At 55.7% G+C, this 12,802-nt stretch overlaps 1 protein-coding gene across 2 annotated transcripts in view; it reads right to left on the bottom strand.

The window, feature by feature from the left end:
- Nucleotides 1-10,866, bottom strand: part of EXOC6B (exocyst complex component 6B) — a 219,116-nt gene extending 208,250 nt beyond the window's left edge. For both annotated transcript variants that reach the window (XM_026048845.1, XM_026048846.1), the window contains exon 1: nt 10,754-10,866. In XM_026048845.1, the coding sequence (XP_025904630.1) occupies nt 10,754-10,866 (113 nt within the window). The remainder of the gene's footprint in view (nt 1-10,753) is intronic.
- Between the last annotated feature and the right edge of the window lie 1,936 nt (nt 10,867-12,802).

Genomic DNA, 12,802 nt, shown 5'->3' with positions numbered 1-12,802 from the left:
CCTCACTCATTTCGGAGCCGTTGGGTATAAATGTGATTTTTAAAGTCAGCTTTTGCCTAGTCTTCGCTTTCCTCCCTGCTTTTTAATTACTCTGTAATTATTCATTATTGATGCTACTTGTGGGGAAAGAGTTAATTTTTGAGCCAGACGCACAATAGTAGCCTTAAGGATAAAAAAAGATGAAAAATAATAAAAAAAATATGTAAAGAAACAGACACACCAGGTGGACGGGTGTCACTGAAGGGCAGGGCTGTGTCGTGGCCAGGGTCCCTTCCAACCCCTCGTTTGGAGGCACCCGGCACCAACACCAGACATCCAGTTGTGGCTGCTCCTTCCAAACCCAGACACGAGCAGGTTACGGAACGACTGGATTTTGTCAGTGGGAAAAGCCCCAGAAAAAAAAATAATAATAATAAATAAAATCACTACCTTGCTCTTAGCAGTGCAACTTGACTACCAAATTTGCCAGGAACCTGGGCCTGGAGGTACCACCTGCAGAGCAGGACTGCAAAAGCCAACCTCATATTAAGCCATATGAAGCACTTGTACTAAATGTGATAACATCTGAGGTCTTCYCCGGCTTGGGTTTTGCAGTGAGCGAGTGGAGAACTTCTCAGACTCATGTTTCAGATGAGGCAATTGGAGTTAAGGCCACAGCCCTCGATATTCCTTCGGTTAATCCCAAAATCCGTCAGGATCATCCCCATTTCCTCCTCCGCAGCTTGCGGGCTCCCTGGGCACGGATTCATCCCGCAGCAAGTCACGGTTATCCCGACCCTGGCCCCAACCCTGAGCAGTCTCAATGGGCCACCACGTGGAGCACAAAACAAACCCCAACTGAAACGTTGCCCACAAGGCCGGGACAAAGTGGAGTCTCCCAGCACATAAATTTCCCCTTCTATTCAGGCCGGTCCCGCTCACGCTTCCTGCCTCGGCTGCATCATTTCCAGCTCGCTGTGCAAAGAGCCTTAACGTGGAGCAGCCCRTGGAGCTGATCCGGAGGGGCAGCACAGACTACACTCGTTCAGCTGCTTCGCTTCCTAAAGAGGAGTTTCTTGAGCCCCTCAAGGGAGGACAAGGGCTACAAAACTCATCCCGGGGCAAGTTACCACCCTTCCTGGCATCCAGCTTTTCAGAGGATTCCACTTGAAAGGTTTCCAGCATCTCAGTTCGGTCCTGAGGAGGTTAAGGAAAATGCTGCCCTCATGGTTATCCCAAAGGGATCATSAGCAATTCCCAGGCTTTACTCCCAGTAATGGGCTCCAGGCCGAGGCTCTCGGCTGAGCCTGGCACCGGTCACCAGCCCCTCGCGTGTCCTCGGCAGCAGGACAGGGTCTGCTCCTGCCTCCTGCCCCRGACCGTCGCCCACCTCAACAGGCATCTCCACCAAGGAGCTCCCTGGAACGGGATGCGCATCCGAAGGAAGTCACCCAGCAGCGAGGGGCTCTTGCTCTGCTAGGGGAGGGCGCTGCTGGGCTCCGGTATCTCCTCCTCCTGCTCTTTGGGCCTCGTCCAAGGGCTGCTGTGGGGCACGCAGCCCCGACCKGACTGCCCCGCGCCCCAGGGCAGCCTCCCGCTGTGGGGCACCGCGCGGGTCACCCCGGCCCTGCCTTCCCGCGCGCCCCAGCTCTGCCTCCCGCTGCAAGGGGGAAGCCCAGCAGCGGCAGAGCCGCGTCGGGGCTCGGAAACACAGCACAGGGATTCCTATTTCCCGGCACAAGGGAAGGGAAAAGCTCCCCCGGGCTGCAGCCGCGTCACCTGCGCCCTGCCCCAACCGCGCAGGAGGCCCAAGGCGACCAGAGCTGTCCTGTCACGGCACCTTGGGCCTCTCGGCACCAGGAGCCGAGCACGAGGGCTCCCAGAAGAGCCCCAGCCACCGCGGGAACAAGGGGGCCTTGGCCCCGCTGCGTCCATGGGGATTTTCCAGAGGAAGAGAAACTCCATCGCATCCCGAGTCCGGAGCTGCTTGGGCTGAGTGCACCCTGAAGCGCTCGAGCCCTGTCACAGCTCATCACACAGCTGCTCAGCTGAGGCCGCCCCTATTACTGCCCACAGCCAGGACCCACAAGGACACGTCACCCATGGGTGCCACAGGCCACCGCCTGGAGCACGGGCAGCACCTACGCGCAGCTGGGGCCACGGCCAACCCCCAGCCCCAGGCTTCCCCTGGGCCATTCCTTCCATGGAGAACCTCTATCCCGGGAAGGAGCTGGAGCCCTGGCCCAGGCTGCCCAGGGAGGCTGCGGAGGCTCCTGCTCTGCAGATCTCCCAACCCGCCTGGATGCCCCGTGCTCCGGGTGTCCCTGCTGGAGCAGGGGCTGGACCAGGTGATCCCTGGAGGTCCCTTCCAACCTCAGCCATCCTGGGATTCTCCGATTTCATTTAACCTCCCCCCAGACCAGGCCAGGAGCAAACAGGACAAAACAGGTCTTGAAAAACCAACCTGAAACCCAGGGCCCCAACCCGCCATGGGGGCTGCAGGAGAAGGGAGCCGCCCCCGCAGAGCCCCTGCGGATTCCRGCCTCTCCCTCGTCACTCCAAACGCCTTGGGATCCCGGCAGACATCGGTGCCGGCTCCGAGGAATTGCAGGCAGGAAGGACGGCTCCTTATCCACACGCTGCTTTTCCCAAGCGCGTGTGGGCAGCCAGGCAGCGGGGCACCCTGGGCGTTGACAGCCCTTCTTCGTGGTAACCTCCAATTGCCTCTGCAAGCTCTCATAAAATAAGGTAGGAAAGGCCGGAAACCTCAGCTCTAATATTCTGCTTATATCCTCTTTTAATGACAGAGCGRCTCAGCCAGCCCAGACGCTGCTTCCCGATCATGGCCCGTGACCATATAGAAAAGCCAGAAAAGAAGAAAAAAAAATTAAAAATAAAAATAAGGCACAGAGGAGCTGGAAGACAGGGGTGTGCAGGAAGCCACGTCACACTCCAGTCAATGCCAACCTCACCTGCCCCTTCCTGGCAGGGATTTATCCACCCRGCCCTCCAGCGCAGACACCCCTTGGGCAAACAAGGGGGCAGTGCCAAGCCTGGAGGCTCCAGCTTTCCTTATTATTTTGCCAGCAGAGTTGGGGAAACCCGCAGAAGGTACCTGTGCTCCCAGCTTTTCGAGCATTTCGAGTCCGCGCAGGGAATGAAGGCGGCATGAAGGACCCCGCAGAGGCACCTCGGAGCAGGAAAACGAGTGCAGATTCCAGGATGACCAAGGGGAAAGGCCATGTACTCCTTCACGGCCTCCCTGCGGAAAAGGAGGCTAAGGAGGAACAGCTATGGGTATTAACCATCCATGGGCGGCGAGGAAGCTGCTTGGGACACGGATTGACACGGCGGCTGCTCAGGGACACGCGGCCCCAGCGCTCAACGGCGGCAAACGGGGCGCAGGCAACGAGACAACTGGAAGGGCCCCAGCTCCAGTAAACTAACTGCAAAACAACCCCTGTAAACCAATTATACACACTCAAAACTGGTAATTTTTCCAAGGCGGGATAAGCTGCCCGAGTCAGCAAGATGGTAGTTTTTCCAGGAAAATCATTCCAGCATGAGCGGCTGGAGGAAGGACCTGCTCTGCTTTGTGCTACGGATGGGACTAAAGTGTTTCTGGGCTGAAACCTCCTTCCCCGATTGCCTCGGGCTGAGATGTCAAGGGATGTTCAGACCAGATCCGTGGAGGGAGCAGCTGGATTTGCCCCGGACGACACTAAGGAAACATCAAGCCGCAACCTCGGGTTATCAGTAACCTCCAGCTAACGGTGTGGTTGCTGCTGAAGGGAACATGGAAAACACGATACCAGGGCCCTGAAAGGCCCATGCAGGGCAAGAAGAGCCCAGCAACGGGCAGAGCACCAGGCAATCCAGCAGAAGTCCTTCAGGTSCTACCGAGGACAGCTGGAGAACAAGCAGGGAAGGAAGCAGCAGCTCCCGGGGACGGCAGTTCCACATCCCRCTTATGGGCGCTCTTTGGAGGGAACTTGTTCAGCCTAACGTTAAAATCAGAACTAAAACAATAGTAATAAAAATTAAACAATGAAAAGGTTGATTTTCATGAGCTGCAGTGGGTTTCTCAGGGATTTGGATAAGGGTATGGCCACCACGAGGACACTTTGGAGGGGACACAACTATGCGGCGTGACCGACTCCAAGGGAAAAACGCTGCCAAGGACCTTGCAGTGCTGAGTGTGAGGGTGACAAAGTGACACAGCATCTGGCAGCGGCAGCACCGCAACGCAGCCCGTTTGCAGGGGAAGAACTGGGGACGGGGACAAACCCTGTACAATGCTGCAGGACCCCAATCTAATCCCACCCTGAGGAYGGGCAAAGCGGGAGCGTTTGCGGCCACACGGCTGGAAAGGCTGGCCCGGAACTGCCAGGAACTATCAGCAAAGAGAAAACAAAGCAGAAAACATCCCTGTGCCACCTTATGTCACAAGAAACGAACGTGCATCTTAATTACTACRTGCGGCTCTGATCTCTCCTGCACTGTCACATAAAGGTGACGGTTGCAGGAGAAAAGACCAAAGAAAAGCAGCCAGGGTGACGAGCAATTCAAAGTGCCTGTAGCAGGAGAATATACTGAATTTATCAAGAGCTTTCAGCTTAGAAAAATAAGCAAAACAGTTTGGGCCCTTCTGCCTTTCAGCAGCCTGTTGCATGTCTCCATCTGCAGCTACGTCGTTTCCTCAGCTTTTCAGGATGAGGCAACTCCAGTCAATTCAGTTTTGCCCTCGGAGGCCACATTTGCTCTCCTCTGGGAAAAGGAGGACTCCGACTCATAATTAGGGTTTTTTTTGCAGCCTTAGAAGTGGTGTCTGCTTTATGAAAAGGAAGGAGAGAAAGAAAGGGAGAAGGAGAGAAAAGGGCAGAAAATTCCTTCAAACTCAGGGGACCCGTTGGAGYCTCCCTCTCTGGAGAACTTCAAATCCGCCTGGATGTGACTGGGTGTCCCGTGCTCTGGGTGCCCCTGCTGGAGCAGGGGTTGGACTGGATGATCCCTAGAGGTCCTTTCCAACCTCAACCATCCTGGGATTCTGTGAGGGCGGAATCAGAGTGGGAGGTCAGTCCAGGTAGGCCTAAACTCCATGGCAGCCCAGTCCCGGGAGGAGCCGTTATCCGGGAAACGTGGGCTGGCCTCAGAGCTGCTTGGAAGCAGGACCCTCCGGAGCCGTCGGGACGAGCTCCACCGCCAGCTCTGGATACCACTCGGAGAAGTGCCGGGCAGCGACTGCTCTGGAGCGGATCCCCTTCCTAAGGGTCCCCTTAGGCTCGCCCAAGTGGAACGTCCCCTTCCAGGCCGCCAACACCCTCCCGGCTGGAACGACAGTCAGCAGGCACAGCGGGAAGCAGAACAACAAACCCGGGAGACACTGGGAGCACAGACAGACTGGCACATCCCACAGGATAGGGACAGGCACTCCATAATCCGCCCTTTGACAGTGATTCATTCAGCTCTGGAAAGGAACGTACTTGCGCGGGAGAAAGGAAGAAAATAATCCCGGCTATAAATAATTGAGCAGCACATCCCTGCAAGCTGTTCCCTCCAGACTGCACCAGGGCGCAGACGGAGGGCGGACACAAGGCACACGGAGACGCGGCACGAGGATCACCCTCCCCAGAGCTGAATCAGCCCCCGGCGCTGCAGAAGGGAAGGCAGCTCCGAAACCCGCTCCGGTTGCGCAGAGCAGAGCCCCGGGCAGCGCCTGTGGATGCAGTAAAGGGCCCATCCAGGCTGCTTCCCGGCGGATGCCGGCACTGAGTTATTCCCTACGAGTTGCTGGTCTCTGTCTTCGGCAGAGGGCTCGGAGCTGAACAGCACCAGCCTGGCCAGAGCGCACCACTAACACGGGTCAAGCGGCGCTGCCTTAAACTGCCTTTTACAGGGCACCTAACGATGGGCGCACACGGAGGGACCGATTCCCAGGAAGAGCCCTGCAGATCCGGAGCCCCGGAGAACGGGGCTGGGAGGCGCCTCGGCACATCCCAGTGCGCTGTTCCCAGCAACCGGTCCGCAGCCGTCAGGGGCTCCACGGACKCCAAGGGCTGAGCTGCTCCCTCCTGGCACCGTCTCGAGCTACTGACCATGAAGTGACAGTAAGAGCTGGGAGCTGCTCGGCCAAGGATGGAAACAGCCCGCGAATCGCTCTGCTGCAGGCCGAGCAACAGGAAGAGCAGCAATCCAAGCTTTTCACTGCTTTAGCCACAGCGGCGGGGATTTTTTCATGGACACTGGGTCTTCCGGGTGCTTCCCAATGCTTTCCGTGCTCAGGACGTCGAGAAATGTTTCCCTTTGCTGAGGCCAAGAGCCCCGGACCGACCTGGGCAACCTGCAGCCCCAGAGCCCTGCGCCTGCTCCTGCTCCCTGGTGCTGGGCCCGTGGGGAGTCCCTGAAATCCCATGGGATGGGACAGAGCAACCAAAAACACGAGGAAYAAGAGGAGGAAGGGGCAGTGTTTCAGTGCCCACATGGAGAACATGCTAGAATGATGCCCAGGAGATGGAACCCAAGGGACTGCCACTGCTTACATGGCTCAAAYGCCTCCGGTCCATCCCCTGATCTACGGTGCCCTAAGGAGACACTCGTGGGCTCCAAGGGGTTTGCACCCTCTGTGCAAAAACAGAGCCCCAGGTCTCCATGGCCAGCACCTGGAGGCTGATTCACACCAGCTGAGGATGCCAGGAAGGACTTCAGGCCACACAGCCATCAAGACAAGTTCATTAAACCTACTCCCAAAGGGGAATATTATTTGTTAAACATTTAAATCGGGAGACCAATAATGCAGAGCACCTCTGGCTCTTTGCTCTATAACAAACCTTGGCCCAGAGGGGAGGCTCCACGACGAGGGAGATGCTGCTCTTTATTACAAAGGGGTCAAGCAGGTAGCAACGGGTCAGTGGGAACAACACTAATCCCAGACAGAGCCATGGAAAAGTTGATAAAGGATTTGGAGAATAGAGCTTAATTACAGGGCTGCTTTAATCTCTGGCGAGAGCCGCTTAGCGGAAAATACAGCTTATCACACACACTTAATTTCATTCTTAGGTTAACCAACTTGGTAATCACTCCAAACACACACAATTAGCACATGGACATGAAACTCCTATTAATATTCTCCTATAGGATAAGATGTGTGCACAATATAGAAGCACATATACACCGAGCAATTAGCTGCTCCTCCAAACCTCCCCTTTGTGGTTTTCTAACAGGGCGCGAGCGCATACGAGTCCCAGCAAAACCACCTAAAAAGTCACCCACCAGAGACCAATGCGTGAAGCAGATAAAAATACATAAGTAACGACGATATCGTTCGCAGGCGACACAAAAGGTGGTGGGACAAGAGGCCGTGAGAGCAGGCGGGCACAGAGAGGAGCCCGGCCCTTTCCAGCACCCCACACTTCAACAGCAGCAGGTGCCACGGGATGGATCGGGGCAAGAGGGACGCGAGTTGCAACTGCTAAGGGCCACGTCCCCAGCAAAGCAGCCAGAGCTCCGAAAACCTCCAGCTCAGGAGACCAGCGAAGGGAGCACGAGGGAAATTTTATCTGTGTCTAAAGTGACGAAGCAGTTGCTGCAATCCCACAGCTACCTCTGTGTGGTTAAAGGGGTTTGGGGCTTGGGTTTTATTTACTAAAGGCTGTTTAAAAATCGTTCGCCTCTTTCAAAAAGCCACAAAGGCAGCTTGGGAGCAGGATGAGGGGTTTTTTAATGCTGGGACAGACTGGAAGAGCTCACGCCATATAATGGACCAGGAAGATAAAAGGAATTGGAAAATAAAAGTGGGTATTTTAGTAGTGATAAGAGCTCGGGATGCTGCAAAGGAGAGGCCAGCAAAATACCTGCATGCTGAAGCCATAAAATTTGGCATAATTAGCAACACCAACGACCACCACCAGGCATAGGGAAGAACAAGTGAAGTTGTAGGGCCCAGGTACGTATATGTCATATGGGATAATCTGTTTCTTCCTGTCTTTATTCCGTGACAGTGTGAGTCATGAATTTATAACCTAGAGGGAGGAGAGCACAAAACACAGGGCTGGACATGGGACACTGCATATGGAGAGCTTGGGAGAAGCTAAAACTAAGGGAGAACATGAGAGAAATGCAGAAATACCACAGCATTAGCCAGGCAGGAAAGCGCTCTGCGTGTTTAGAGGAGCAGCAGYGAAGGGGACAGATTTCAGCACAAGAACCAGCAACCGCCACAGGAGCAGACAGGGGATCCCTCCTGTCACATGTGGCTTCCATTAGAGGTGGCAGGGACGGGCCACCAAAGTATCCCATTCCCTAACTGGCTTCCCAGCACCCAAAACAGGCCAACGGGCCCCCAAAAACACACAGGCCAATGGGCCCAAGCTGCTGCTGAAGAGCTAATCACTTTGCTCTGATCTGATTCATCAGTCAATCGTGGGGTGCTCGGGTTTATGCACGAGATGATTCCAGGAAAAAAGGGTTTCCCTTCCCCTAATGCTGRTTCTACAGCATTAAGTGATTCTTAGAAACCTAGAGATGACAAAATACTCTGCAAAAGAGAGGAGGAATCAGAACAGCAGAAGGAAGTGCAATTAGGAGCAATGGATGTAATTAGCCAATGCTCAACAGCGGGAAAGACATCCCAAAATGGAATATTTTGATGCCAGGCACATCACGGACTCCAGGGGACCCCTCCAAGGACGGGCTGAACGTGCTGGGCATCCTCTAAAACATCCCGCAGGGGTGGACAGTGCAGTGGGACGTCCCGGGCACCCGGTGGCACCAAGGGATGCAGCGCTTCCTGCCGTATCCTCGTCTCCTGTTTTGTTCCCAGCACAGCCGGGATGGTCTTTGTGCCACATCTGCCCAGGCGGTCCTGGCCCACRCCACCAACTTGGAATCACAGAAATGAAAGAGCAGGGAAAGGGAAAAAATAAAAATATAGAGCTGGAAGGGACTTCAAGCAGGATCTCATCCTTCCCCTGCCCAAGGGCGAGGATTACTACACTTGCCCTTTCTCAAGCAGAAAACTCTCTCCCCGATGGGCGGGACGCAAACCCACCCAGACAGATGAATTAGTTGGACCTTAACTTTAGCATCTTAACCCCTCTGTCACCCATTGATAATAGGGACGTGGCCCCACGCACTGTGGCTGCAGCGTCTAAGYGTGGTGGCAATTAAAGCCCAGCTCTGTAAGCAGCATCCCACACGATTCCCGGGCTGTGCTGGGAAGCGGCTCTTCCAAGAGGCTCCTGCAGGCACACACTCCTTCCATGATGCCCACGAGGAACCTTCTCCGAAGCTTCCAGCTACCACGGCTTGCTCCGGAGCATGCAGCGCATCGCGCCTACCCTGAAACGCTATAAAAATCCTCAGAGCAAGTGCTTACGTGTGTATTATTAATAACGCTCCCGATGGAGGCAGGGAAAGCTGCCCCACAGCAGCAAYGTGGAAACCCCACAAGCACCAGTCCCGCGAGCACCTCCTTCGGTTTGTCACGCCAGCAAAGCACGGGCCCTTCTTCACCCCACACATTCCTCAGCGCTTCTCCTGCAGGCACGCAAGGACATGCACAGAGTCCCACCCTGCGACCGACTGCCACCCCATATGGAGAAACGAGATTAACTGCCCTTCGCTCTAGGAAAGGACCAAAACACCCACGCTCGTATCTCTGCCTCCCGTCACCTCAATCTTTTTTTTTTTATTTTTTTTTTTTATTAAAGTTTTGCAAACAAATCTAAGCAGTTCTTAGCACTGTGCAGTTCACCTTAGCAGGTTTCACAGAAAAGCCTAAGAAACCTGGGCAGTTAAAGAACAAACCCACAGCCCTTCAGCAACCTCGTAACCTCCGTAAGTTTGTGCCCATGCTCAACCACCGGCACTTTAAACCCATTTATATTTGAAGACAGGTAAGTAAATTAACTCCAAAATCATGATTTTGCAAAACTTAAAAGACAGGAACGGCTGCTGGGGAGAGGGTTTAGGTCAAGGTCTGAAGGTAAGCTCTGGATAACACTAATTAGATTTGTAATTAAGTGCACCTGGTAACACTCTTCCATCTCTAAGCACCTTCCAGCCCGAACAGTTTTACTGCAATGAATCATAAATATATATACACACCACCTGCGCACAGCCCTGACCTCCAGCCATACCCCACACACCCCTGTGTGTGCTATGGGRAATGTATTTTTGTTTACACACCTAGTTTTTGTGAGAAACTTCAGTTTTACTTCAAACAGGGGGAAAAAGGAGGAGCACAAGGGTTTGCTGAACCCACAAAGTGGCGTCTTTAAGGACGGCCGTGTTGTTAATAGCGTAACAACAATTAAGAGCATAAATTATACCCATTTAAGGCATACAAAGTACCAAATTAATAAAAATCAGGGGATGTCTCCTGAGAAAGAGGCATCTCTTACGAAGCCAATGTCGCAGCAGAAGCAACTGCTGCCAAACCCTCGGCGGCTTCAGCGAAAGAAATAAAAATTARTAAGAGAGCACCAAAAGGGATGGTGGGGGGAGCTGGCAGGGCCTCCTTCCAGCTGCGGGAACCGCTGGAAAAGGGAACGACGCTTGATAAGGGAACAAAGGGGACGGCCAGGGCAGTGTCACCGGGGACACACGGGGGTGACGAGGGGAGGCCGCGGGTGACACGGGCTGCCCGGAGAGGCCACGCGAGAGGCGGCTCCCCGCGTGGGGAGAAAAGGAGGAGGGGGAAAAAGCAGGGAGCGAAGGGCGGAAAGGCGCTGCTTTCCGCCGGGCCGGGCTCCGAGGGCGGGCGCGCCGGCCGTACCTGAGCGTGGGGCCGATGCAGGCCGTGTCGGTGCTCTCGATCTCGCGCAGGATGCGCTCGTGCTCCGCCGCCGTCTCCAGGCTCTCCAGCTCCGCCATCTTCCCGCGCTCCATGGCGGGCGGCGGCGCCGCCAGCACGGAGCCGCCCGGCTACCTGCCGCCCTTTCCCTTCCCTCCCTTTCCCGTCGCTTTCCCGTCGCTTTCCTCGCCTCCCCGGCGCGGCCCGGCCCCGGCACGCCGGGAAATGTAGTGCGGCGGCGCGGCCTGCGCGGAGGAGGCGGGAAGGGGCGGCCGCCATGGCGGGGGCGGGGGGAGGCGCGGCCCCGGTGGCACCGCCTCGTGCCCCGAGGGGAGATGTGGCCTCATGGGGTGGCCTCCGTGTCCCCGTGAGGCCACACGGCCCGCATGGCAGTGACAGCGCATCGGCCCCTGTGGGGAGACATGGCCCCATGTGGCCCTGTAAGGGGTGTGATCCCCATGGCAGTGACATCATATTGTCCCCTGTGAGGAGATGTGGCTCCATGTGGCCCTGTAAGGGGATGTGGGTGGCAGTGACATCACATCACCCCCATGAGGTGACATGGGCTCATGTGGCCCTGTAAGGGGTGTGATCCCCATGGCAGTGACATCGTATTGTCCCCTGTGAGGAGACATGGCCCCACATGGCCCTGTAAGGGGATGTGGGTGGCAGTGACATCGCATTGTTCCCCATGGGATGTGGCCCTGTAAGGGGATGTGAGTTGTGGCAATGACATCAAGTTGTCCTCCATGAGGACATGAGGACCCTCCATGAGGACCCGCGGCCCCACGGTGGTGGCCTAATGTGTCCCTGTGAGGGGACACGTCCCCCATGGAAATGACATCATGTTGTCCCAGTGAGGAGTTATAGCCCCATGGTGGTGGCCTCATGTGGCCCTGTAAGGGGATGTGGTCCCCTTAGCAATGACATCATATTGTCCCCCTTGAGGACACGCGGCCCCACGGTGGTGGCCTAATGTGTCCCTGTGAGGGGACACGTCCCCCCATCCAATGACATTATATTGTCCCTTTGGGGAGACATAATCCCATAGTGGTGGCCTCATGTGGCCCTGTGAGGAGACATGGCCCCCCATGGCAGTGATGTCACGTTGTGTCCTATAAGGAGACCTGGCCCTGTGGTGGTGGCCTCATGTGGCCCTGTAAAGGGATGTGGTCCCCATGGCAATGACACTGTGTTGTCCCCTGTGAGGAGATGTGGTCCCTGTGGCAATGACATCACATTGTTCCCCTCGAGGAGACATGGCCCCATGGTGGTGGCCGCCTGTTGTCCTGTGAGGGATATGGCCCCCATGTCAGTGACATCCTGTCCTCCCTATGAGGAGACATGGCCACATGGTGTGGTCTTGTGTGGTCCCATGAGTGGATGCGGCCCCMACAGCAGTGACATCGCTGGTGGCCTTGTGTGGGCCCATGAGGGGATGYTGTCCCCATGGCAGTGATGCCGTATCATCCCCTGTAAGGAGATATGGCCCCATGTTGGTGGCCTCATGTGGCTCTATGAGGGGACACAGCCCCCATGGCAGTGACATTGCATCTACCCCATGAGGAGACATGRCCTCCATGGCAATGTCTTCATGTCATTGTCAAGAGGGACACATCCACCAGGCAGCAAGCTCGCATCATCGCCCAAGGGGCRACAAGGTCCCCATGTCAATGACACTGTGTCCTCCCCCATGAGAGGGTACAGCCCCATGGCAGCAAACTCCTGTCAATCTCCATGAGGGAACACAGCTCCCATGGCAGCAACCTTGTGTCATCGTCATGAGGGGACACATCCCCCGGGGGAGTAACCTCACATCGTCCTCCACAAGGACATGGTCCCCATGGCATCAACCTCRCATTGTCCCCTGAGAGAGGACACATCAGCCATGGGAACAAGCCCCCGTTATCCCCCATGAAGATGCAGACTCCATGGCAGTGACACCCTTGTCACCCCTCATGTGCAGAAGTCCCAGCACTGGGTCCTGTGTCACCACCCCAAGGGACACCCAGAGGGACACCACCCTGAGGA

The sequence above is a fragment of the Nothoprocta perdicaria genome, unplaced genomic scaffold, assembly GCF_003342845.1.
Source record: "Nothoprocta perdicaria isolate Ctin4 unplaced genomic scaffold, notPer1 scaffold_58, whole genome shotgun sequence".
NCBI classification, from domain to species: domain Eukaryota; kingdom Metazoa; phylum Chordata; class Aves; order Tinamiformes; family Tinamidae; genus Nothoprocta; species Nothoprocta perdicaria.
Note: the sequence above shows the minus strand (reverse complement) of the source record. Positions and strands in the feature narration are given on the sequence as shown.